Consider the following 24,835-nt stretch of genomic DNA (forward strand, 5'->3'; position numbering starts at 1 on the left):
CGTTGGTAGGTCCATTTTATGGCCGGACTCTGTCCGGTTGGTTTCTTGAAATTGGGCCCAAATGGGCCTTAGAGTTGGGTAAATGAATAGTTAAGGCTTACTACGGGCCTCGGAGGCTTTAGGCTGGCCCAGGTCCTAGTGCCGGTCCGGTCCATAGGTTGGGTCGTGACATTCTCAAAATTTATGCTTTTAGTATTTAGGGTTTGAATTTTACTTTTTTTTTTTTTACAATTAAGGACATATATTTTTACATTTTTAAAATTTAGGATATATACTTTCACCTTTTTATACTTAGGTGACAAAATAAATTATGGCATAAAATTCGCTGATGTGGCACCTATATATAATATAACTTTAATGTGGCATGACATGTCATCACACCATCATGGGGGCATAACATCATACCATGTCAGTGCCACATTATGCATGGGTGCCACATCAATATCATTTAATATCATTAGCAATTTATTCTTACAATAAAAATTGAACTAAAGTTTCAGTCTTTAATTAAAATAAAATAAAATATATGTCCTAAATACTCAAAAGATTAAAGTACAAAGTACTAAAATGTCCTTTGCTCCATACGATATAGTTATCTCGAAACTCAAAATTAGGCAGCCCATTTAGGAGTTGTAAAAAATTTGAAGAAGTATGGTGGGATTAGATGGGCTGGATAATAAAAAATAGAGAAACTAGACCCAAGTCCATGTAAGACAATATCCTAACTCGCTACCTCTCATTTATGTTCCTTGCCTTTTGCCAGTTGTTGGTGAGAAATTGATGGGAAACGAGGATTCTACATTTACCAGTAGTATTTGATGTTGAGGCCTCACATGGTATGGTAGTTCGCTGTGGCTACTGGTCCACGAGGATAGTTGCTCCTGCAGTTACATATGACAATGAGCTTCGATTCGTCTCTCATCTCATGTTAAATGCAAAACCTTACAAATCCTTTTCCTTTTGTCCCTTGCTTGCAGGGCACTACTTAAATACGATGGAATACCTGAAAATCCAAGGATTTATTTGTTTGCAGCTTGCAGCGTCGCAGTAATTGCCAGCACCTCTTATTGCCTATAGGCCTGAAATAAGGATTCTTCGTATCATCCATCTTCATGACAAGCTAGGTGGTCCTCATTTCACACAAGGACCGACCCACTTAATTTCAAGACGAGTGATCTGCGTAACAAGCCCTCCGAAATCTTTCAAAATCACTATCTGCTGAATGATTCAACTGTCCAAGTATCACTTTTTCAATTTTTAGGACAATTATGTAATCGTGTCGTACACTTTTTATTTTTTGAATAGGTTAGAACATACGCACAGGAGACAGGGAAGACAGACACCCTGACAAAAACAAAGCTTTGATGCAAGCTCCTTAGTTATTTAGATTTTTGCCAATACTCATTTTCCCACATCTCCACTTGCCTAATTGATGTATCTTTTCTATTCAAAAATTCTGCAAGAGCAGAAGGATCATATGGAGGAGGCATTGTGCATGGATTCGTATCGCTAGGATACACCACCATAGACTCCCTCATGAACTTCCCTTGGACACCATTTACTGCACACGCCATTGATTCTGAACATAGCTCCACAGCACCTGGAGGTATTCTGGGTTTGTATTTCAACAGTTTTGCATATTCATTTAGTATATGATACATGTAATCATACACATAATCCATCTTCAGATCCTCTTGAATGAAGTTGCTGGCGGCCTCCCCTATCGCCTGTGCCTGAGAAATCAATCAAGTACACATTAACATAATCTTGATAATGTGAAAATCAATCAGGTAAAAATTGTGAGGATTTCAGTAAAAAGTGTGCCTGTTGAGTGTGATTGTTGCCCCATTCTACGGAAAACTTAAGAGAACTGCACTTGGCGTCATCCCTAATAGGCCAATAATGCTGCAGTGGGAGCATGCCTCTTATATAAAAATCATAGTAACGTGGCCTCACATACAAGGTCATGGAATCGCATGCTAATATGTATTTCTCGCTCACAGACCACGCCCATCCTTCTATATAAATCTTGTATCTGTAAATTATTAGAGGAATAACTACTTAAGATACAGAAATGTATATTTATTTATCATATATATATAGATTATATCATATATATTATATCTTACATTCATAGCAATTCGGATGTGGATTTATACATTTTTTTTATTTACCTATGGGTGCATTGATCTTGTAGATTTGATTGTTTGAACCCTTGTTTAGATTCTTGTTCCCAGTCCTGAAACAGATTAGATCATACCACAAAATTGAATAAGTTATATAAATCCAAACGTTATGCGAAGAGAAGTGTATATATGTAAACATTTCTTTAATTTAAGAAATTAACGAAAAAAACCTGAACATATAAGCGAGCGTTCCAATCGTTTTGGTCTGAAACGTTGCATTTGAGAAGGTCTTGTCTTGTTGGATCCACATATGGGTTGCCTTTCCAATAAGCATAGGGTACCCTGTCCTTCCATTTGGTTCTGCTGTTACCTTCTTTTATGTCCTTCAACACATTTTTCCACGGCCTTACATTTATCTCAGCCCTACAACAGTAAACGCTTATATATATATATATATATATATACACATAGCTCATTTTCACGTCAACTGACTGAACTGCCAATTACTGAATTTTTTATTTATTTAATTTTAATTAAAATTTAAAAATTTTACTGTTCATTAATTTATTGTTAATTATTCAACTTAATGAGAACTTCATGTTGGGAGTTTTATCAAATAGTTGAAATTATAGGACAGTAAAATTTCGTTAAAAAAATAATTAAAATAATTAATAAATTTTATTATTTCAATAAAATAAAAGGTAATCACTAATAAAAGTAAATTATTTTAAAATAGATAATTTAAAAGACTCAAATTTAATATCCCTCTATTTTTTATATATTAAAGATGAAGTAAAATCAATTGACTGTTTTTTGTTAGTAATATTAATTAGTCCAAATTTAAAATTCCAAGAAGGGAAGAGAGTCAAATTTGATAATCAATGACGATGGGCCATTATTTAGTCAACCAAGCTGTGGTACGTAGAGCCAATAATAGACTTATAGATACTTACTTATGGCCTCAAATCCAATAGCTTGATATACCAAATTGGCCTTATGTTATTTAAAGTTTATTAAATTAAAATTTGTAAGAAAAATATAAAAATATAATTAAAAGAAAAACAAATAGAAAGAAGCAGATGAGAATGATTACCAGCCCCAAAATGACCAATCAGGGAACACAATATCCAAGCTCTGATGGTCCGAGCAGTATCTGAACAACGGTGGTGGGCTAGCATTTGGGCCTTGAAAGTCCGACGATCGGACGACTGGCCTATCACCGCAATCAAACATCAGTTCCAAATCAGGCAATCTTCCAGGGTACCACCTTAGGAGCTGCAATATACCCCAGAGAGTGAACTTATCTCTGGTCTGTATAGACTGGGTATACTTCTCTACATAGGCCTTCCCGTTCACAATCACAAGCCTAAAATGCGCCGTCGGGCGCGCCCGTTCGATCATGTCACTCGTGATTCCCGTCTCTTTCCAAGGCCGTAGATCTTCGTGGATCCATTGGAAGTAGGATGGGCAGGTCACAGTTGATGGATTTGTGGGGATGTGAATTGATGGGTAATCTTCTGGACAGGTTTGCGTCAGGTTTCCTGTAGTGCATGGGAATTCTGATTTTTTCGGTGCTGGAGTGGAAAAAACCCTAAATATATACTAAAAAGAAAAAGCATCAGCTCAGCTGCATTAGTAACTTGGAAAGTAGAGAGACATATATAATCAGGGTTATATAAAACTTACAGTATCAAAACAACCCACGATGAATAAGGCAAGGAAAATAAAGAAGACAAATAAAATAGTGGTTGCAACTCTTTTGTTTATCGGACGTCGCCATCCGGTAGCTGTGGAATGTCTGGCAGGCCAGAAACTGCGTAGAGATTTCTCATTGTTCACCTTCATGATACTCTGTGCCTTGAAAAGCTATGTATATAAGCTGGTTTCATTCAAGTTCAGTTCAGTTGTATATATATGGACTGAGCATGCCGATAGCTTGAAGTATCTACATGAATTAGCCTTAGGTGTGTAGACGGAGTTAATATGGAGCGCAGACTTATTTGAGTCTGGTCCAAGGTATATATCTTTCCGCAATAAATTTTTTTTTCTGAATTACCTAAGGCTCGAACTCACAGCAATTCAATGCTAAATAGAAAGGACAAACTAGCTAAGCTGGCTCGTAGTTGAATCCTCAGATCACACGTCTCTCTATTTATGTAATTAGTTCATATATATTAATTGTTTCGATAGTGATATTCAGAGACAGAACATTCTATATATGTTGTGGAAATTATCTATGTATCTTTCATACAAAAGAGTCGGGTTGGTTCAGGTTCTGTCAAAAATGTATATAAGCATTCCCGAGCCAATGGCCTGTTATACACCTGTTCTTAATTTAAGTCTAAAAATTCTCAATTTAGAGCTTAATTCATTTGAAAATATAAAAATTTAAATTAACTTTGATTTCAAATTTATATCTATTAAAATGAATGAATTGACAATCATTAAGCAGTGAATTGTTTTCTTTGTTTTACGTCAACTGTGTTTAAATAAATTATGAATAATTAATTACTTAACCTAGTTTCAAATAATGAATTTACACATAATTAAAATAAACATAAAACTATGAATTGGACATAATATTCTGTCAAGATTCTACATTTCTCCTAAGGATTATATTATTATATTTATATAACAAGTTAAAATTAATTGGTTTTTATATTGCACCCAACCCCAGTCGGTTCATAAACATATTGTGGGAGGTGGGGCGTGAGGCGAAATATCATCCATTAGAATTATATAAAATGCACCAGGTAATGCCTAGGAAAGATGGTGGAGTCACAATGGTCTCACTTAAGTACCACCTCCTTAGACAGCATTTCCTAGACATGCACTTCATACAATCCTAATAGAATCAAACCACTGGTAAGTACCGTCTTCCCATAACACTACCACGGTACTAAGGATTTATGCCACAAAGGCATAGATAGACAGGAGTCGCCACCCGGGTAATAACCGGGACATATTCAGTGTTTCTTCCGAGGGTCATGGATGGCAACTTACTCCTTGCAGAGTTTCCACAACCGTCATTACCATAGCCCAATGTCTAGGTTCGGGATAGTGGGTACGTAAGGGGAAGGTGTTAGGCACCCCTTACGCCTGGTCTAACCTCGTTAATTCGAGTGCCAGTCCTCTACTAATGTTTCTAGAAGTCTTGTTTATTATTCCTTTATTAAACTTTATCCTAAAAAATGCAATTCTAATCCTACACACGCAAGTAATTCACAAAAAGGGTTGTTGTTTACACACAATTTTCATGCACAAGTAATTCCTATCTATGGGGTTGCTAATTATTTAAATGATATTTACGGATGACTAAAATTAATTTATTATTGGGAATTTAATTTACAAACAAATTCAATTTCAAATAACCCTATGTTTCTATTTAACCTAATTAATTAATTTTCACCAAGTTACCTTAAGGATAATTGAACTAAGTTAATTATGTACATGTGTAATTTATTCTAATATTACATAAGTCCCAAACAATCACAACCTAATAAAGATTTCTAACATGCAAATTTATTTTACAATTACCAAGTATTAAATTAAATTTATTTTACATGCCAATATTAGTTTAATTTACAAACAAGATTAATTTTAATTTACAAAGTATTTATTTAAATTAATTACATGCAAAAGTCAGTTAAATTAAAAACAAAGTTAATTTTAATTTACCAAATAAAAGTTCTATTATTACTACAGTTTCATGCCAATGGTTATTCAAGAAGTCTTAGAGCTACTTAACTGTTGGTAAATGCAGTTGCCATTGGGGCAAGCTACCCTTAAAAAAGGGTCTTCTCTTCTAGTATGGCAATGATATCCCTGGCTTACTCCCGTTTAGCTCCATATAAGCTCCACGCAAATGCCCTCTTTGGTACTTACCTTTGGGCTACTTACCAATTTTGTTTGTAATAAAAAATAAAGAAACTAAAGAAAATAAAAGAAATAAAGAAAATATTAATAACAATTTACATTGGATTCTAACTCTAGTCTCCTAAAGGGTTAAGATTCCTAATTAGTTACAACTACCTAATGGTCTAAGTCTTCTAACATGATCCAAACACTTTATAACACTTCTTGAATTAAAAGAATATAGAAAATAGATCAAATATCAATTAAAACCTAAGAAAATATAAGAACATGCATAAATATACAATTTTTAAATTCTGGCAGATTAACAGTAGCAAGAAATTCGATTTTTTAAAAATAGTTAAACATGCCTAAAAATCATAAAAAAATTACAGAAGATAGCCTACATATCATACAATGACATAAAATTTATAAATCAAACAAAACCCTAGCCGAATGATCTACATAAATCGTAACTCTTCTAAGTGACAGAATTGTACTACTTTTTTGTAAAATTCATAACTCATTAACCACAAAAGATATGAATGCAAAACCAATTGGAAAAGATTCATAAGATTCTGAAGTTAATTTTAGACACTAGATTTGCACAAAAATATTAAGGAACAAGGGAGATATGGGCTCCACAAGTCGGATATCCAGCAAATCAGATTTTACAGGAACCCTAACTTCAAACAACCATAACTTACAAAATATTAAAGCTTTTTTAGTGATTCTTGAGCCTAAAATTAATGGAATTTCGTGTAGAATATGAATATAATTTTTACAAATTTTTTACAGATTCAGAATATAAAGAAAAATAATAAAAATACGAGAGACACAAACTAAACAAGTCCAGAGTTGTGTATCAACTCAAATTAAACAAGATAACATGATCTATATGAACATATAAAATAAATTGAAGACAAAGAGCATAGAATTAAAATATTGTGTGGCATAGATCTTGAAAAGAAAACAATAAAAAATGACCTTCTAGAAATCTTGTATGAAAATCTTCTTGAAGAAAAGAAAAAATAAGGAAGAACTCAAAGAGTCTTGAATATCTCTAAATTTCTTATAGCTCTGAATTTTCTCTTCCTCTTTCCTCCCATCATCCCCTTCTTCTCTTCTCTAGTAGGGTATTTATAGGGTTTTGGGAAAGAGGTGTGATAGGGTTTGGAGTCTTAGGATGATAAAGTTTAGATGACTTGAACAACTACAATTGCAGAATTCGAATAAGACTGTGATATGGGTGAGGTGTTTCAACCAATAGGAAGACAGAAAAAAAATGGAAGGCACCAATAGGGAATGAGGAAGAGGTGTGGTAGGATTTAGAGTCTTAGGGTGATAAAGTTTAGATGACTTAAACAACTGTGATTGCAGAATTCGAATAAGACTGGGATATGGGTGAGGTGTTTCAACCAATAGGAAGACAGGAAAAAATGGAAAGCACCAATAGGGAGTGAGGAAGAGAGTGGGGCCAAGGAGGAGAGAGATATTTTATTATTTTAAATTTTTTAAAAAAATAATTAAATGGGTCCCATTTAAAATTCCTAACTAGGCTTTCTTAGGCCCATAGAGCCCAATTAAACTTAATTAGATCCATTTAAGAACTACCCATATTAAATTTAAACAAAATAAAATTTTATTTAAATTTAATTAAATTAATTTCCCCAAAACTTTATTATTATTTTTATTTTTTCAAGATCATGCCACGGAATTAATAATTCAGCTCCATGCCTTCAATTATATCTTACAGTTATATAATTTTTCATCATCGGGTTTCCCACGACCTCAATGCACATACTCATCACAAATTAAGGGTCTACAGTTTGCCCCCCACTTTGGCGAAAGTTGAAATCAATGCGAAAGCATTGCTCAAGTTTCGTCAAAGTGAAACTCAAAAATCTAATAACTATGAAACATTGGCTATGAGGATCAAGTATATCTTGCTCGGTCGATATACTCTATGTTATGAGACTAGCTACGGTCTCATAACAGTAATAACTGTGTCATGTGAAAAATGAGTGTATCTTGCTCTGTCGATACACTTTGCGTCATGAGACTAGCTACTGTCTCATAACAGTGATAACTGTGTCATGTGAAAATTGAGTGCATCTTGCTCTGTCGATACACTCTGTGTCATGAGACTAGCTATGGTCTCTTGACAATGGCAACTGTGTGATTTGAAATATTGTGGATTCGTATTTAGGACCGCAGTCCTAAACTACCTACGTATCCCCCTCATTATCCTGAGGAAGAATCAGACCCACTCGTAGTTCGACACTTGAAGCGTGGTGATGCATGTTATTCTATGCCTTACACACCTACGGTGACATGTTGATGCGTGTTCTTCACGCCTTACACAACTATGCCATGTGCCTAAACAACGTCTAAGGACTTACCAAAAAACATCGTCATGAAATATTGTGGGTTCGTATTTAGGACCATGATCCTAAACTACCTACGTATCCCCCTCGCTATCCTGAGGAAGAATCAGATCCACTCGTAGTTCGACACTTGAAACTGTGGTGATGCATGTTCTTCTACGCCTTACACACCTACAGGTGACATGTTGATGCGTGTTCTTCTACGCCTTACACAACTATGTCGTGCGCCCTAAACAACGTCTAAGGACTTACCAAAAAATATCTAATTCGTGATTTGAAAAAAATTGGGATAACTTGGTCTCAAAATTCTCTCTGATTTTTGTGCTTCCTGTATGCTATTTCCTATCATGAGAATGCAAATTTTATTGGAGATTCTATAAAAAACATAGTCCTCTGAGGGATCTCTTTTGCAAAAACTTTCTTTTAGCCTCAAAATTTTTGAGAAAAACCATTCACTAAAAAGACTTCCTTAAGGTCACAATACAATTTCCCTCTGATTTTTCTTTTTCTTCTCTCCCCCTATGGTTTCTTCCTTAACTCATTTCTCTTCCATGAACTCCATTCTCTGTGCCCTAACTTTTGCCTGAAATGCCTTTTTCGGTTTTCATCTCAGCAGGCTTGCTCTAACTTTTGCCTAAGCGGCCCTTTCGGGTTTTCCACTTAGCGAGCTCTCTTTTTTCTTTTCTTTTCTTGTTCTTTTTCTCTTTTTTTTTTCTTTGAAATTAGACAATCACCAGGATATTCATATCAAGCACCTATTCTATCATGCTCACAAGACAATAGGTTAAATCAAAACAATGCAGTTCAATTACTTAATCTTTTGATGTATCCCTCAAGACACAAACATTCACAATCATAATTAAATAAAACATATTCTTGGTTAATGCAATAAAAACTTCTTTATTTATTCAGGTACACCATTACTCCCTCTTACATTTAGTTTTGCTAAATTTCTAACCTTCTAAAGTTATAAATAAGCTTTATAACCTGCCGAATGGCCTTTTCAGGTTTTCCATCCAGATCTTCTCTCATCTCTCCTTTTGCTTAGACTGCCTTTTGTAGGTTTTCAATCTAGCACTTTTTTTTCTTTTCTTTTCTTTTCTTTTTTCTTTTTCTTTTTTTTTTCTTTCGTTCTTTTTTCTTTGACCCTTACTTTTGCCTAGACCGCCTTTTGCAGGTTTTGACTTAGCGAACTGTCTCACACAAAGTACCATTTAAGCCTGTCTAAATTGACTGGTTCTTGAAATTCATCCCATCCAGGTCTGATATTCTTACAGTAGCAAGATCTTTTTGACTATGTGTGGACCATCCCAGTTTGGCTTAAACTTTCCTCTCGGATCAAAAGGGATGGGCCGAGTTTGTTTCACAACCATATCTCCCTCTTTGATCTTTCTCGGCTTCACCTTCTTATTAAAGGCTCTAGTTATCTTCCTTTGATAAGCCTGCATATGATACAAGGCTCGCATCCTCTTTTCATCAATCAAAGCTAGTTCTTCTTATAGGCTCACTCATTTTCTAGGATCTTAGCTTCTAGCATCACTCTTAAGGATTTGACCTCTTGCTTAATGGATAGCACTACTTTAATCCCATACACTAAAGAGAATGGGGTTGCCCTCGTGGATGTCCTTGTAATACTACGATACTCTTAAAGAACATAAGGGAGTTTTTCAGGCCAATCCTTATATGTTTCGAACATTTTTTCCCAACTAGAACATTTCCATTCATATGGGGACCACACATTTCCTGCAAGTATTTCTTTTATTATTTGCTCAGCCTGTTTTTCTATCACACATAAGAGTTTGTAGAATTGCCCCCCAGCTAAAGTAAGTTGAGTGGCTAATCCATGAATTGTTACTCTATCTCTTTTGTAGGCTTATTGCGAGTATTCTCTCACTTCCAGAGACCTCCTTATGTCTTCATATCATTTTCCTTCTCACTCTAGGTCCACATGTGCTACTACTAATCCTTCATAGCATAAAATTTTACTCCTCATTAGGATAACTGGCTAAGTCAACTTTTGATCACTCTTTTCCTATAGCGACACCAGCGTGGCTTGGGAATCGGCCATCTGATTTTAAGCTCGAGGCATGTGCTTCTTGGTACTTTGTTAACAAGGCTATAAATTTATCTCTTTCTTCTTGGGTTAAATCTTCAGCTAACTTAATGTCTTTAGGATTATTTGGTGTACCCAAATTAATAGAGATCGATTTTGATGCATTAACAAAAATAGATTCTAAATGATCATGAATGCCATGCATATGCCCATTAGAATAAACATCAAACAAGTAGCGGAAGAATTTGGGAATGTTTTTGTTCTTGGACTCGAAATATTTATCAAGTACGTCTGTATTGTAAACATCAATTTCTCTACTTTGAGGATTACCAAAGATAGACTCAATCATAGGGGTGTAGCTTTAGGTGTTTGGATTTTCATGCATCCTCGGATCGTGGTGCTGATTTTACGCTTTAGCTATTTCACATGTGGTAACCCCTAATCATATGTCAAGGTAATTGCCCCCTCTTTCAAGAACTTAGGAGGCTTTAGCTCTTCTTCCTCTTCTGTTAGCTCATAGCCTAAACCATGACTCGTGATCTGCCCCATCATCTTAAGAAAAGTCACCAGACCATCTATACTTTCTTCTAAGCCTGTGCTAAGAAAAAACTCCATCCCTTTCTTCATAGTAGCCACTTTTAGATCCATCTAGTTTTTATAGATCTCGACAACTTGAAAATCAGACACTAGTGGAACTAAACCATCTAGTTGTAATGCAACTACCTCCTCATCAAAATTGGTCCAAACATCTAAAGGACCCTCATCATAGCTAGAATTATCACAAATGTCAACAACCATTATAGACTGAGGTTCATTGAGCTTTTAGATGGGTTGGATAGGTTCACTGGGCTTTTTAATGGGTTGGATAAGTTCATTGGGCTTTTGGATGGGTTGGATAAGTTCATTGGGCTTTTGGATGGGTTGGATAAAGTTAATAATTCTGTTAGGGTTTTTTGGGGTGATGGAGATCATGTAGAGACCTTGTGTAGGTGGAAATTTTAGCTAGGCATGGGGCTTTTGGGTTGATTTTCTGGGTCAATTATCATTTTGGCATCAATTAGGTCTTAGATATCATGCTTAAGTTGAAAGCATCAGTCGGTGTCATGATTGTGGGCTTGGTAGAACCGGCAACATTGGTTGATATCATAGCTAGGTGGGAGTGGATTTGGTAGTGGTGCAGGTGCTAAGAGTCAGAGGAGGTCTTGAACTTTGAGACGCTCCAAAACTTAGGATAAGGGTTGGCTGATTTGGAAAAAATCTCCTTGGGGTGTGAGACACAATTTGAACCTCAATAACTTTAATGCCACTTAATTGGCCTACCTCGGGGCCTCTTTCTAAAGTTGACCACAATTGTCTCTTCTAGCTCAAACATCTTGGCATTCAATATTTCATCAAGCACGGCCATAGTTTTTTCCATCTTAAGTAGTGCAGGAGAAATCCTTACTAGTTTCTTCCATTCCCTAACCCAAGTGACCTAATTGGAAGTCTCTTTGGTGTGTTTTGAGGCTATGTTTGCTAAAAAAAAATAGGATTTAAGAGTTAACCTAAGCATACTATGTACATGAATGCAATGCATGAATGAACCATTTTTTTTCTTTTTTTCTTTTTTTTTTTTTTTTTTTGCCTTTACTTTTACAAAACCAAAACTGAACCATACCAATAGAACCAAAACTAAACCAAAACCAGACCATATAAACTGAACTAAAATTGGACCAAAGACAAAATTAAAACCAAAGACAAAAAAAAATCTCAAGAACTGAATCTTCGCCTCCTTATACCTTCAACTCTCACGTGCAGGGTAAGAAAAAATTCTATCCTAGGCTACGGTACACTGGACACACCAACAGGGGATGGTCCAGGACGATCCTTCCCTCACAAACAAAGGATTTATATCCTTAAAGTTTAACCATAAGTAAGCATCCTCTTGCTTAACATAGGTTTTGAAATGGACTTGGGCCTATACACACATTGGGCCTATGCATAGGCCTAGGTTCATTTCAACTACCACTAGAACTTATGGTTTGAACAGTAAGGACATGAATCCAGCACAACAAAAATCTACGGGGTACCTAGGGTTGAAATCTATGGCTCATGGGCTTTATTGGGTAGGAAAAGGGTCACCCATGCGAGAGCTTGTCCATTAAGCACAACGGCCGGAGCTGTGGCTCTTTTATATACTCGAAGGTACGGGCATGGGGTGCTAGCATTCACCAATTCGTCATAGCTCGAGTAGAACCATGGTCTCCTTGGCTAGTACTAACGGGGCTAAAAGGGTAAGGGTAATCCTTGTGATAGTGTAGTGCAATGCAAAAAGTTTAACAGAGGAATAATATTAGACTAATAGAAACATGTTGGAGTAACTATCCATTTAGTCCCCAGTGGAGTCGCCAAACTGTGGGAGGTGGGGCGTGAGGCGAAATATCATCCCTACAATTATATAAAATGCACGGGTAATGCATGGAAAAATGGTGAAGTAACAATAGTCTCACTTAAGTATCACCTCCTTAGATAATATTTGCTAGACATGCACTTCATACAATCCTAATAGAATCAAACCACTGGTAAGTACCGTCTTCCCATAACACTACCACGGTACTAAGGATTTATGCCACAAAGGCATAGATAGACAGGAGTCGCCACCCGGGTAATAACCGGGACATATTGTGTTTCTTCCGAGGGTCATGGATGGCAACTTACTCCTTGCAGAGTTTCCACAACCATCATTACCATAGCCCAATGTCTAGGTTCGGGATAGTGGGTGCGTAAGGGGAAGGTGTTAGGCACCCCTTACGCCTGGTCTAACCTCGTTAATTCGAGTGCCAGTCCTCTACTAATGTTTCTAGAAGTCTTGTTTATTATTCCTTTATTAAACTTTATCCTAAAAAATGCAATTCTAATCCTACACACGCAAGTAATTCACAAAAAGGGTTGTTGTTTACACACAATTTTCATGCACAAGTAATTCCTATCTATGGGGTTGCTAATTATTTAAATGATATTTACCAGATGACTAAAATTAATTTATTATTGGGAATTTAATTTACAAACAAATTCAATTTCAAATAACCCTATGTTTCTATTTAACCTAATTAATTAATTTTCACCAAGTTACCTTAAGGATAATTGAACTAAGTTAATTATGTACATGTGTAATTTATTCTAATATTACATAAGTCCCAAACAATCACAACCTAATAAAGATTTCTAACATGCAAATTTATTTTACAATTACCAAGTATTAAATTAAATTTATTTTACATGCCAATATTAGTTTAATTTACAAACAAGATTAATTTTAATTTACAAAGTATTTATTTAAATTAATTACATGCAAAAGTCAGTTAAATTAAAAACAAAGTTAATTTTAATTTACCAAATAAAAGTTCTATTATTACTACAGTTTCATGCCAATGGTTATTCAAGAAGTCTTAGAGCTACTTAATCATGGTAAATGCGATTGCCATTGGGGCAAGCTACAGTTTATAAATGGTATTCTCTTCTAGTATGGCATTGATATACTGGGCTTACTCCCGTTTAGCTCCATATAAGCTCCACGCAAATGCCCTCTTTGGTACTTACCTTTGGGCTACTTACCAATTTTGTTTGTAATAAAAAATAAAGAAACTAAAGAAAATAAAAGAAATAAAGAAAATATTAATAACAATTTACATTGGATTCTAACTCTAGTCTCCTAAAGGGTTAAGATTCCTAATTAGTTACAACTACCTAATGGTCTAAGTCTTCTAACATGATCCAAACACTTTATAACACTTCTTGAATTAAAAGAATATAGAAAATAGATCAAATATCAATTAAAACCTAAGAAAATATAAGAACATGCATAAATATACAATTTTTAAATTCTGGCAGATTAACAGTAGCAAGAAATTCGATTTTTTAAAAATAGTTAAACATGCCTAAAAATCATAAAAAAATTACAGAAGATAGCCTACATATCATACAATGACATAAAATTTATAAATCAAACAAAACCCTAGCCGAATGATCTACATAAATCGTAACTCTTCTAAGTGACAGAATTGTACTACTTTTTTGTAAAATTCATAACTCATTAACCACAAAAGATATGAATGCAAAACCAATTGGAAAAGATTCATAAGATTCTGAAGTTAATTTTAGACACTAGATTTGCACAAAAATATTAAGGAACAAGGGAGATATGGGCTCCACAAGTCGGATATCCAGCAAATCAGATTTTACAGGAACCCTAACTTCAAACAACCATAACTTACAAAATATTAAAGCTTTTTTAGTGATTCTTGAGCCTAAAATTAATGGAATTTCGTGTAGAATATGAATATAATTTTTACAAATTTTTTACAGATTCAGAATATAAAGAAAAATAATAAAAATACGAGAGACAGAAACTAAACATGTGCAGAGTTGTGTATCCCCTCAAATTAAACATGATTACATGATCTATATGAACATATAAAATAAATTGAAGACAAAGAGCATAGAATTAAAATATTGTGTGGCATAGATCTTGAAAAGAAAACAATAAAAAATGACCTTCTAGAAATCTTGTATGAAAATCTTCTTGAAGAAAAGAAAAAATAAGGAAGAACTCAAAGAGTCTTGAATATCTCTAAATTTCTTATAGCTCTGAATTTTCTCTTCCTCTTTCCTCCCATCATCCCCTTCTTCTCTTCTCTAGTAGGGTATTTATAGGGTTTTGGGAAAGAGGTGTGATAGGGTTTGGAGTCTTAGGATGATAAAGTTTAGATGACTTGAACAACTACAATTGCAATTCGAATAAGGCGTGATATGGGTGAGGTGTTTCAACCAATAGGAAGGCAGAAAAAAATGGAAGGCACCAATAGGGAATGAGGAAGAGGTGTGGTAGGATTTGGAGTCTTAGGGTGATAAAGTTTAGATGACTTAAACAACTGTGATTGCGAGTCGAATAAGACTGGGATATGGGTGAGGTGTTTCAACCAATAGGAAGACAGGAAAAAATGGAAAGCACCAATAGGGAGTGAGGAAGAGAGTGGGGCCAAGGAGGAGAGAGATATTTTATTATTTTAAATTTTTTAAAAAAAATAATTAAATGGGTCCCATTTAAAATTCCTAACTAGGCTTTCTTAGGCCCATAGAGCCCAATTAAACTTAATTAGATCCATTTAAGAACTACCCATATTAAATTTAAACAAAATAAAATTTTATTTAAATTTAATTAAATTAATTTCCCCAAAACTTTATTATTATTTTTATTTTTTCAAGATCATGCCACGGAATTAATAATTCAGCTCCATGCCTTCAATTATATCTTACAGTTATATAATTTTTCATCATCGGGTTTCCCACGACCTCAATGCACATACTCATCACAAATTAAGGGTCTACACATATGCATATAGTTTTTGAAACCCTAAATGTAGCAATATTTAGAGAAAATTATTGTTTACTCTCCTACATATACACCTTCGGATTCTATCTTTTTAAATTTAAATATTAATAATTTTTTTATCATTATATGATACACTTTTTTTTTTTTTTAATACAGTGAATATGTTATATAATTTGCCAGAACATAAAACTTGAGTAGCAAGACACACAGGACCCATGAGTCATGACTCGTCCATGGATTAAGAACGTTTCAACTTATTTTTTAAAAAAATATTTTAGATATGATCATAAAATAATTTTAAAAATATTTAAATTATTTTAAAGTTTTTTTTTTTGAAAAATATAATTTTAAATATTATTAAAAAAATTTTTAAAAATTTTTATAATCATAACATATAAATTGTAATTTAAAATTAATTTTTAATAATATCCAATTATTATAATTTTAATAACAATTTAAACAATAATACCAAATAAATTCCAATCAAGTGACTGCTGCCTGTAAGCTTGCACAAGAAAAAGGAAAAATATATTTTATTCAAATTAAATCAAAACCAAATTAAAATCGCTAAATTAGAGACCTTCGGTTTGATTTAGAGCCTTCCTTCATCATGAACCGAAACAAGGCAGTTCCCATTGGCCCAGGTCTACTAATAAGAAGGCTGCTTGAAGTTTGCAGCGCCCACTGGCCCAGGTCTACTAATAAGAAGGCTGCTTGAAGGTTGCAGCAGCTAACAGTTCTTCCTATCTTGCCATCAATGGTAACGATTTATATCGTGTCAGCAATCCTTAGCGGCCTAAAGGAGGCAGCCGGTAACCGATCGAAGAGCAAAATACAAGGAAAATTTGCCTGCCGCTCTCTCTTAATTTTTCATACATTATCATTCTCAAAATTAAAAAATGTCATACATTAAAGACAATATATATGAAAGGAAATTTTAACATGTATTTATATATATTTATAATTTTTTTCATAAAAATATGAGTAAATTTTGTTTTTTTATCCAGCTAGGGGGGCCATGGCACCCCTCTGCCCTCCCACGCCTCCCCCCAAAAGCTCCCTCAGTGATTACAGATTTTAACGCAGTGCCTTCCAGGATGTCTTGTAAGGATTGTTAGAATCCAATAAGTGGTATAAATGGAGCTGCAGCAGTTCGAAAAACAGCCTTCCACTTCATGGAGTATAATCATATGATTGTCGTTGGTCTGCCCAAATGCAGGAGCATTGATGGTTCATAATTCAATGCAATCAGCCTGCTAACTACAAGTCAATTGGCTGACACATGGCAATTCAAAATAAACAAATAAATAAAAGGTTGAGACATGGTGAAGTTGTATACAAAACATCAAAGCTTCAATATCATATACCTTGCTACCTCAAAATGGAGAAGGCCTCCAAGTCCAGTGGTTTTGATGGCCAATTGTTAAAAGGTGTTCTTCCTTTATAAGTTTTTAAAGTTAAACTGTATGCCTCAACACCATTCTGCAAAGAAATTAACCACTCTATATTAGTAAGAGCAATGTTCTATGCACTCACAGTTAGCAATAAGGTAATCCCCATGGTTAGTACAGAAAAAGCATGAATATTAAAATTGTCCATTCATACATGTACCCCAAAGGCCCCTTATAATAGATAGGCTAATGCGCAAATGATGCTGCGCAAAGGCCTCAACTGACAGATCTGGCAGTGAGCTGAAGAGAGGGAGATGCTGCCATACCATATCATTACATTGCATATCATTCTTATTGTCCTAGGAACAACAAAAACTATTACTTAACCTCAAACTAATAGTGGTTGGCTATATGGATAATTTTTTGTCATTTAGCTCTGTTTGAAATCAATTCCACATCAACATCTAAAAATAGTAAATTTTTTTATACTACTTCCTTTCAAGTTATTTTAGGCCTTACTGTATTAAGGAAAAAGAACCAAAATTTTATATTATTGTTTTGCACCAGAAACTAAATTCAGCTAGTATTTTTTTTTTCCAAAATACAGTTCTCAGTAAAACCACAAGACCACATTATACTGGCTGATTCTGTAAAACAATTAGGGTATAGAACTTGTCTACAGTTTGACCAATATGAAATGAAGAACTAGTAGAAACTCGAACTATGTCAGTCAAACCAAATGTTTACCGCATTAATAATGACAGCATTAAATGGTAGGCAAAAGATTAAGAAATAAATATTTCCATAATTTATCTTCTCAAACAAGTCAAGAAAGAATACTATGCAAGTAACAAATAACCTTGAGTTCTTGATAACAAATCATTTTGGTAGGGCTTTTATGTTGGTATAATCCCCTTCTGAAACCAAAAAGAAAGATTATCTTATAATAATAATGATAAAAAAAAAAAACTGTGAATTGCAAATGCCACTGACGAAATTTCTTGGGGCATACTTGTTAGCTTACTTGCACAGAGATGACTCAGTAGATGCAGAAATGGTGCCTTGTTTTCTCCCTGTGGTCCCAAGAACAACTTCACGCAAACCAGACTTATTCCAACATACAGAGTACCCATGGATTAAAGCACAAAGAATTCTGTGACAAGTAATAAGTAATAAAACAATTTATCTATGAGAACACAAAAATTGATTTACCTGCATGTTAAAGTGGCTAGAGCAGTATCAGCATGCTGAAATTCTTTGGGTGGCACAGAAGCTACACAAAAAAAGTGGCTGCAAGTAGCGCCTCGGAAAAAAAAAAAAAAAAATCCTGCTAAATTTCCATTCATTTAAGATACCATGTACTTCATGGACCTTGTTTACTTTGAATGGAACAATCAATTTATTTGATAATGGCAAGATACGATCATACAAAGATCTTTGCAGGTGGTTCTACAAAGGAATACGTTCAAAAATGTTGGATGATTGTCCAACGGTGATCAAGGAAAGATAAACAGGTTGTAGAAAGTAGGAAAGCAAAGCTCCTGAAATAAGAGAATGGAAAACCTGTTAATTAATCCAATGGCATTTCCTATCAACTTTCCATAGTATATTTTGTAAAGTCAAAAAGATCAGCACATGCCATGTGCATGATGATGGGCCATGCACATAAAATCTAAGCAGTCCGTGATTGTCTCCTTTCATGAACATGACTACACCAATATATAATAAGCATGTGTCTTACCCATCTTCGAACAAATTGAAATAAATTATTTATCCTAGAAAAAAGAAAAACCTATTTTGAGTAATATTTATAGTAAATAATGAACCTTGAACGCCAAGAACATTCCAATGAGTGATTTTGTCAGAGCAGCTAACCGAAATTGTTGTGCCACCATGACCAGGCTTTCTCTGAACCATGCAATTGTGTTGCGAACCATTGGCTGAAAATGTACACACTAAAAGTAAATTCAAAGATTGCTGATATTAAGACCAAATAAGATGGCTAAAATAGCATGTGACAGATGATAAGAAAAAATAGTAGACCTAACAAAAAGGAGGGAAAATATGTATATTAAAAGAAAAGGCTAAAAGAAACTGCCTGGCTAGTCCCAGTATTCACCACAGAATGAATATGCTAAAGAAGAAACAACATTATTTAGGAGGGACGAAAACTGGGAAAGGAGAAGGTGAAATCCATTTAAGATCCTTGTGTACAATTATTCTCTTCTGAAGCCCCAAAAAGCTCACTTATGGAACCATCAAGCTTGCCCAGAGGCAATGATGAATCCCCTTCTCTTTGGAAGGTGTTTCTCAAAGACAAAAAGGGTGAATTAACAGAAGCATCTCCACCTACAAAGACTGAGTAAAAGATAATAAAGCCACAAAACATTGTAAAGATATAAACTAAAATCTAATCAACACAAACAGGATTCATTTATTTTTAAATAAAACAGACTAATATCATGAAGAATTACATGGCAGCTGCGACATGTACAGATATCATTGCCAACCTGATCTCAGTTTGAATTTTCCTTGACTAGAACTATCTTGTTCCAAATAGGAAAGGTGGTTTCGGACATCATCACTTTGCAGTTGTTTGCCTCCATTATCATTTCCATGCTTATTTAAAATATTGGCGAGGAGTTGAATCTCTGAATAGAAGAACCTAGTTCAATTTCAAAGCACATGCACATGCAGGCACTTAGAGAGGGAGGCAATAATAGCTTCATCTATAATCTTGAAAGGCCATATCAGCTAAATTCTAACAGTGAAACACAATCAAACAATGGCATCAGGCTGCCAGTAAAATAAGCATGAGACAGACAAATGCTAATTCAAATAGAGGGGATATATATACAAGTCATGAAGAATACCAACAAGCAAAACAAAGTATGCGCTTCATATAATAAGCTGCAACAAAATATATAAACAAAAAAAGGATTTTGAACCTCATCAAAGCTCTTCGGGCAAAAATCTTAGCGTGTGAAACATTAACAATGTCACCCTGCGTGCTCAATTGCGAGCGCCCAATGCATTTTGTCCCCGTTCCTAAGGAAACAACTTCTCAAACAGAAATGGAAGCAACAACAATCGAAATTAGACCTCAACAACACTTGGCATTTGAGCATCTGGACCCAATGAATGGAAATTTTTGAAGCATCAGCGACAACAAAATCTATTACACAACAAAATGAATCAAAATTTGGAAATAAAATTGAAATTTCGAATCATACAAGGCAAATGCTCCATTGCAGTAAGGAAACAAGAGAAAATAATTTAGGGTAAAGAGACCTTGAGAAGGAGAGGAAACGATAAATGAGACCAAGACTGTGGCTTTACTTTCTTGAGAAGAGAATTGCATAGCGAAATCACCTTCTCTGATACCTTCTTTCCCCATGTTTTCTCTGGGAAACAATCTGAAAGCCATTGCTTCAATTCAAGATTTATCAATGAAACTGCACTTCGACTTCAGCTATTCTTCCATCCTCCCTTTAGCGCGCCAGCGCACCTCCTTTTTTTAAATGATTATTTAGCTTCTGTTATAAAATAACAATAAAGGACAAGAATATATAGCTTAGAGAAAATAGGGGATTTCATTACATGGATGAAAAATAAATTTAAAAAGATAATCAAGAAAATCCTATTTATAGAATTAAATTATATTCTAAGAGATATAATACTAAATAGTCTATTAAATAAATTTACGAAAAAGATAAATGGATTAAAAACAAATGGATATCCACTATAAATGTGGATTTATAACACTTTCTGATTGGATGTCCATTTCATAAAGAATATGCCTAATTAAAACCTTACCAGGCAAAAACCCAGTAGAAAAAAAAATTTTAGTGAAAGAAAAAGAGTATATTATTCTTTTATAAAATATGCAATGAATATTATCTCATTAAAAACTTTAATTGAGAAACCCAGTGGAAAAAAAATTACAGCAAGAAAGAAAAAGAATATATTGCATATTAACTCTCCCTCATGAAAACGTCTCTTGAGATTTTTAAGCCTTTTCATCCCAATGTTATTCACCAATTTTTAGAAACTTGCAGTTGAAAGTGCTTTGGTGAGTAGATCAGCAAGATTATCTCTTAAGTGAATTTATTGAATATTAATTTCATTATTCTTTTGAAGATCATGAGTAAGAAGAATTATGGAGAAATATATTTTTGTCCTTTCTCCTTTAATTTATCATTTCTTGAATTGATTTATCATGCAGTCTTATCTTCATAAAGAAATGATTAGAACTTCCTTTTTGGCAGATAGATTACATGTACTTCGAATATGTTGAATTATTAATATTTCAACTAGACATATTCTTTGCTTGTTTCATAAGATGTTAAAATTTCTGCATAATTAGAAGAAGTATCAGATATAATTTATTTTTGTAGAACACCATCAAATAACTGTATCTTCATATGTAAATATATAGCTTGTTTAAGATCAATTATTATTTGGATCAGATAAATAACCTGCATCTGCATAACCAACCAAATCTGGTTGTAACATGTTAATAACTCATATATATTGTACCTTGAACATAATGAAATATATGCTTAACACCATTCTAATGTCTTCGGGTTAGAACAAAACTATATATTGCTAATAAATTTATAGAAAAAGTTATATTAGGTCGAGTATGACTAGCAAGATATATTAATTCATCTATTGCACTAAGATATAGTATTTCAGGACCAAGGAGTTTCTCATCATTCCCTTAAAGTCAGAAATGGTTCTTTATCTTATCAAGTGACCTCGCAACCATTGATAAACTTGATGAATAGGCTTTATGCATGTAAAATTGTTTTAATACCGTAGTTATATAAGTTAATTGATGGAAAAGATGTCATTTTTTGCAATGCTTAATCTGTAGATCGAGATAAAACTTTATCTTCTTAAAGTCTTTCATCTGAAATTCTTTTTTCAAAAATTCTACATTTTTGAAAAGCTCTTCAGGAGTAATAATGTTTAAATTATCAATATAAATTGTAACAATGAGAAATTCATATCCCAATGGACATATATGATCATTTTATAGCCTTATTTCAATAAATATTCACTAGGGCGATTATAACACATACATCCAGATTGTTGTAATCCATATGGAGCTCTATATAATTTAATTGAATAAAGTTATCAAGAATTTGATTTTTGTGGTTCAGGCAACTTGAATCCTTTAGGGATTTTGATATAGATATCTTTATAAAGTGAGCTATATAAATAGGCAGTCACTACATTCATTAAACACATTTCAAAGTTTTCATGAATTGCCAGACTAAGTAAATATTGAAACGTAATTGCATCCACTATAGGAAAATATATATCCTCATAGTTAATCATTAGAATTTTATCTTATAATTAAATTGCTACCACTTGTGCTAGTTCTTAGACTGGAACTCTTGCTTTCACTACTATTTCCACTTTCACCACAAATGTAACTATAAATGCGACTTTCGTTGTAATTGTTACTGCCACTTAAAATATAACTATCAATACAGATTAGTGAGCAAAGATAACCATCAATGCAACTATTAATGTAATTATTCTAGCTATATTTAGTATCATACACATAATGATCATAGTGGGAGTCGCTAGTACAACAAAACATGCTTTATATCTCACAATTTCAATTTTCTTATTTCATTTTTGCACAAATCTATTTATATCCCATTGGTTGGACATCTTCTAGTGTCCTGACTGCAAGTCTAAAAACTTACGTTTCTTAACTAAATATAATTCTACCTTGATGACATTAGTCCATTTTGGCCAATCATTTCTACGTTTGCATTTTTCTATAGACTTAGGTTTATGATCCTTATCTTCTTTCACAATATTGAGCACTACATTATATAAAAATATTGTTGACGTTTGTTGCATATCGATTCCATCTTTGTCCTGACATGACATAATTTATTGAGATATCTTCATTTTCATTACTTTCAGGTACCTGAATTTCTTTTAAACATTTATTAGTCATATCTAGGTTCTCTTATTGAGTCTTCTTTGCTAGTCATTGGGGTTTTGACTATCTTGAAATCTTACTCCTTTTTCATTTTGAGGATTTTTATTCTTGGAACTAATAGGTCTACCATGCTTCAGGCGTGCTGTAGATAGGTAGTTTGTGCAGTTTATCCTTCAGATACTTCAATTCTAATAAGAATATTAGCAACTGGTATATGAGATTTAGTCACTCTCATTAGGTCAGTGATTGCATCTAGCAATTTATTGGCAATATTTTACAAATTAATTATCTTTTGAACTTCTAATTCACATTTCCTTGTACGAGGATCAAAATATGATAATGATAATTCTTGCCAAGTAACTTACTTATCCAGCTACTTATTTTCTCTCCCTAATGTCGAGAAAATTGATTCATCAAAGTGACATCGACAAATTTGGCCATAAAAAAATCTCCTGTCAAAGGCTCAAAATATTTAATTATAGATGGAGACTCATACCTAACATATATTCTCAACCTCCTTTGAGGACCCATCTTAATGCATTGTGGCGGAGCAATTTGAACATATACTGCACATCAAAAATTCTTAGATGAGAAATATTTGGTTTATGACCCAAAACCAAGTATAAAGGGGATAACTTATGATAAGATGTTGGCCTGATGCGTATAAATGTTGTTACATGCATAATAATATGTCTCAAAAACAGAAACTAAGAGCTTTATTCTTATAAGTAATGGCCTTGTAATCAATTACAATCATTTAATAAATGATTTTGCCAGACCATTTGGTGTGTGAACATAAGTTATGGGATGATCAATAACTATTCCAATCGACATGCAATAATCTTTAAAAGTCTAAGATGAAAATTTACCAACATTATCAAGACGGATTGTCTTAATTAGATAATCAGAAAAATGTGCTCGCAAGCAAATTATTTGTGCAAACAATCTTGCAAATGCCAAATTGCAAGATAATAGTAAACACACATGTGACCATCTAATTGATGCATCAATTAAAACTATAAAATATTTAAATGGTCCACATGGTGGATGTATAGATTCACATATATCACCCTGAACACATTCTAAAAATACAAGAGATTCAAATCCAATTTTAATTGGTGATGGCCTAATAATTAATTTTTCTTAAAAACAAGCAGCACATGGGAATTTAATGAATTAAAGAATCTTTTGGATTTTTAATAAATGACCACATGAATTGGTAATTTTTCACATCATAATTGATCCAAGATGGCCCAACCGGTCATGCCAAACAATAAAGTCAGTTTGATTAGTAAACTTCAGGTTTACAATAGTATTGATGCATACATTTTGCATAGTCATTTAGGTCTAATTTTATAACCATTTTTATTTGATTATTAGTCATTTTTAGCTAATTTCATTAGTTAATTAGTTAGTTTTTCATAGTTGTCAATTTTGCATTAATTTGTAATTTTTACTTTGTTTTGTAGGAAAAATGGTGTTTTTGAAGGACTGAAGAGAATTTTGCAATTGAGGAGTGTCTTCTACAGCCAAAGATGTCAAAAACAGGTTTTCAAGCTGAAATATGCATTAACCAAACTGTGCATAACTTGCCGTATAAGCTATGCAGATCTGCATAAGGAGAAAGATCACTGTTCCAGAACCAGCCGAAATGTGCATAAGGAGACTGCATAGCTTATGCACATTC

The 24,835-nt window shown here is 33.7% G+C and overlaps 2 protein-coding genes across 21 annotated transcripts; both read right to left on the reverse strand.

The window, feature by feature from the left end:
* Positions 1-622: 622 nt before the first annotated feature.
* Positions 623-4,072, reverse strand: LOC110669455 (uncharacterized). The gene is made up of 6 exons (XM_021831137.2): positions 3,813-4,072; positions 3,220-3,728; positions 2,357-2,549; positions 2,175-2,239; positions 1,825-2,035; positions 623-1,733 (listed from the first exon to the last, which is right to left on the reverse strand). The coding sequence occupies exons 1-6, from the start codon at positions 3,969-3,971 to the stop codon at positions 1,380-1,382; spliced, it is 1,491 nt and encodes a 496-aa protein (XP_021686829.2). The 5' UTR covers positions 3,972-4,072; the 3' UTR covers positions 623-1,379.
* Positions 4,073-16,622: 12,550 nt separating this feature from the next.
* Positions 16,623-20,730, reverse strand: LOC110669461 (tRNA-specific adenosine deaminase TAD1-like). 20 transcript variants are annotated; one of them, XR_009146798.1, is made up of 8 exons: positions 20,472-20,729; positions 20,129-20,355; positions 19,691-19,845; positions 19,007-19,120; positions 18,193-18,721; positions 18,040-18,097; positions 17,157-17,271; positions 16,623-17,064 (listed from the first exon to the last, which is right to left on the reverse strand). XR_009146798.1 is itself a non-coding variant. In XM_058142046.1 (6 exons), exons 2-5 carry the CDS (start codon positions 18,524-18,526, stop codon positions 17,161-17,163), a joined length of 432 nt encoding a protein of 143 aa, XP_057998029.1. In that variant the 5' UTR covers positions 18,527-19,845; positions 20,129-20,405; the 3' UTR covers positions 16,623-17,064; positions 17,157-17,160. The 20 variants fall into 20 exon arrangements, 1 of the variants encoding a protein (XP_057998029.1); XR_009146806.1 differs by lacking the exon at positions 19,691-19,845 and having other exon boundaries at positions 20,472-20,730; XR_009146781.1 differs by having other exon boundaries at positions 18,193-19,120; positions 20,472-20,728.
* Between the last annotated feature and the right edge of the window lie 4,105 nt (positions 20,731-24,835).

Source organism: Hevea brasiliensis, chromosome 2, assembly GCF_030052815.1.
Source record: "Hevea brasiliensis isolate MT/VB/25A 57/8 chromosome 2, ASM3005281v1, whole genome shotgun sequence".
NCBI classification, from domain to species: domain Eukaryota; kingdom Viridiplantae; phylum Streptophyta; class Magnoliopsida; order Malpighiales; family Euphorbiaceae; genus Hevea; species Hevea brasiliensis.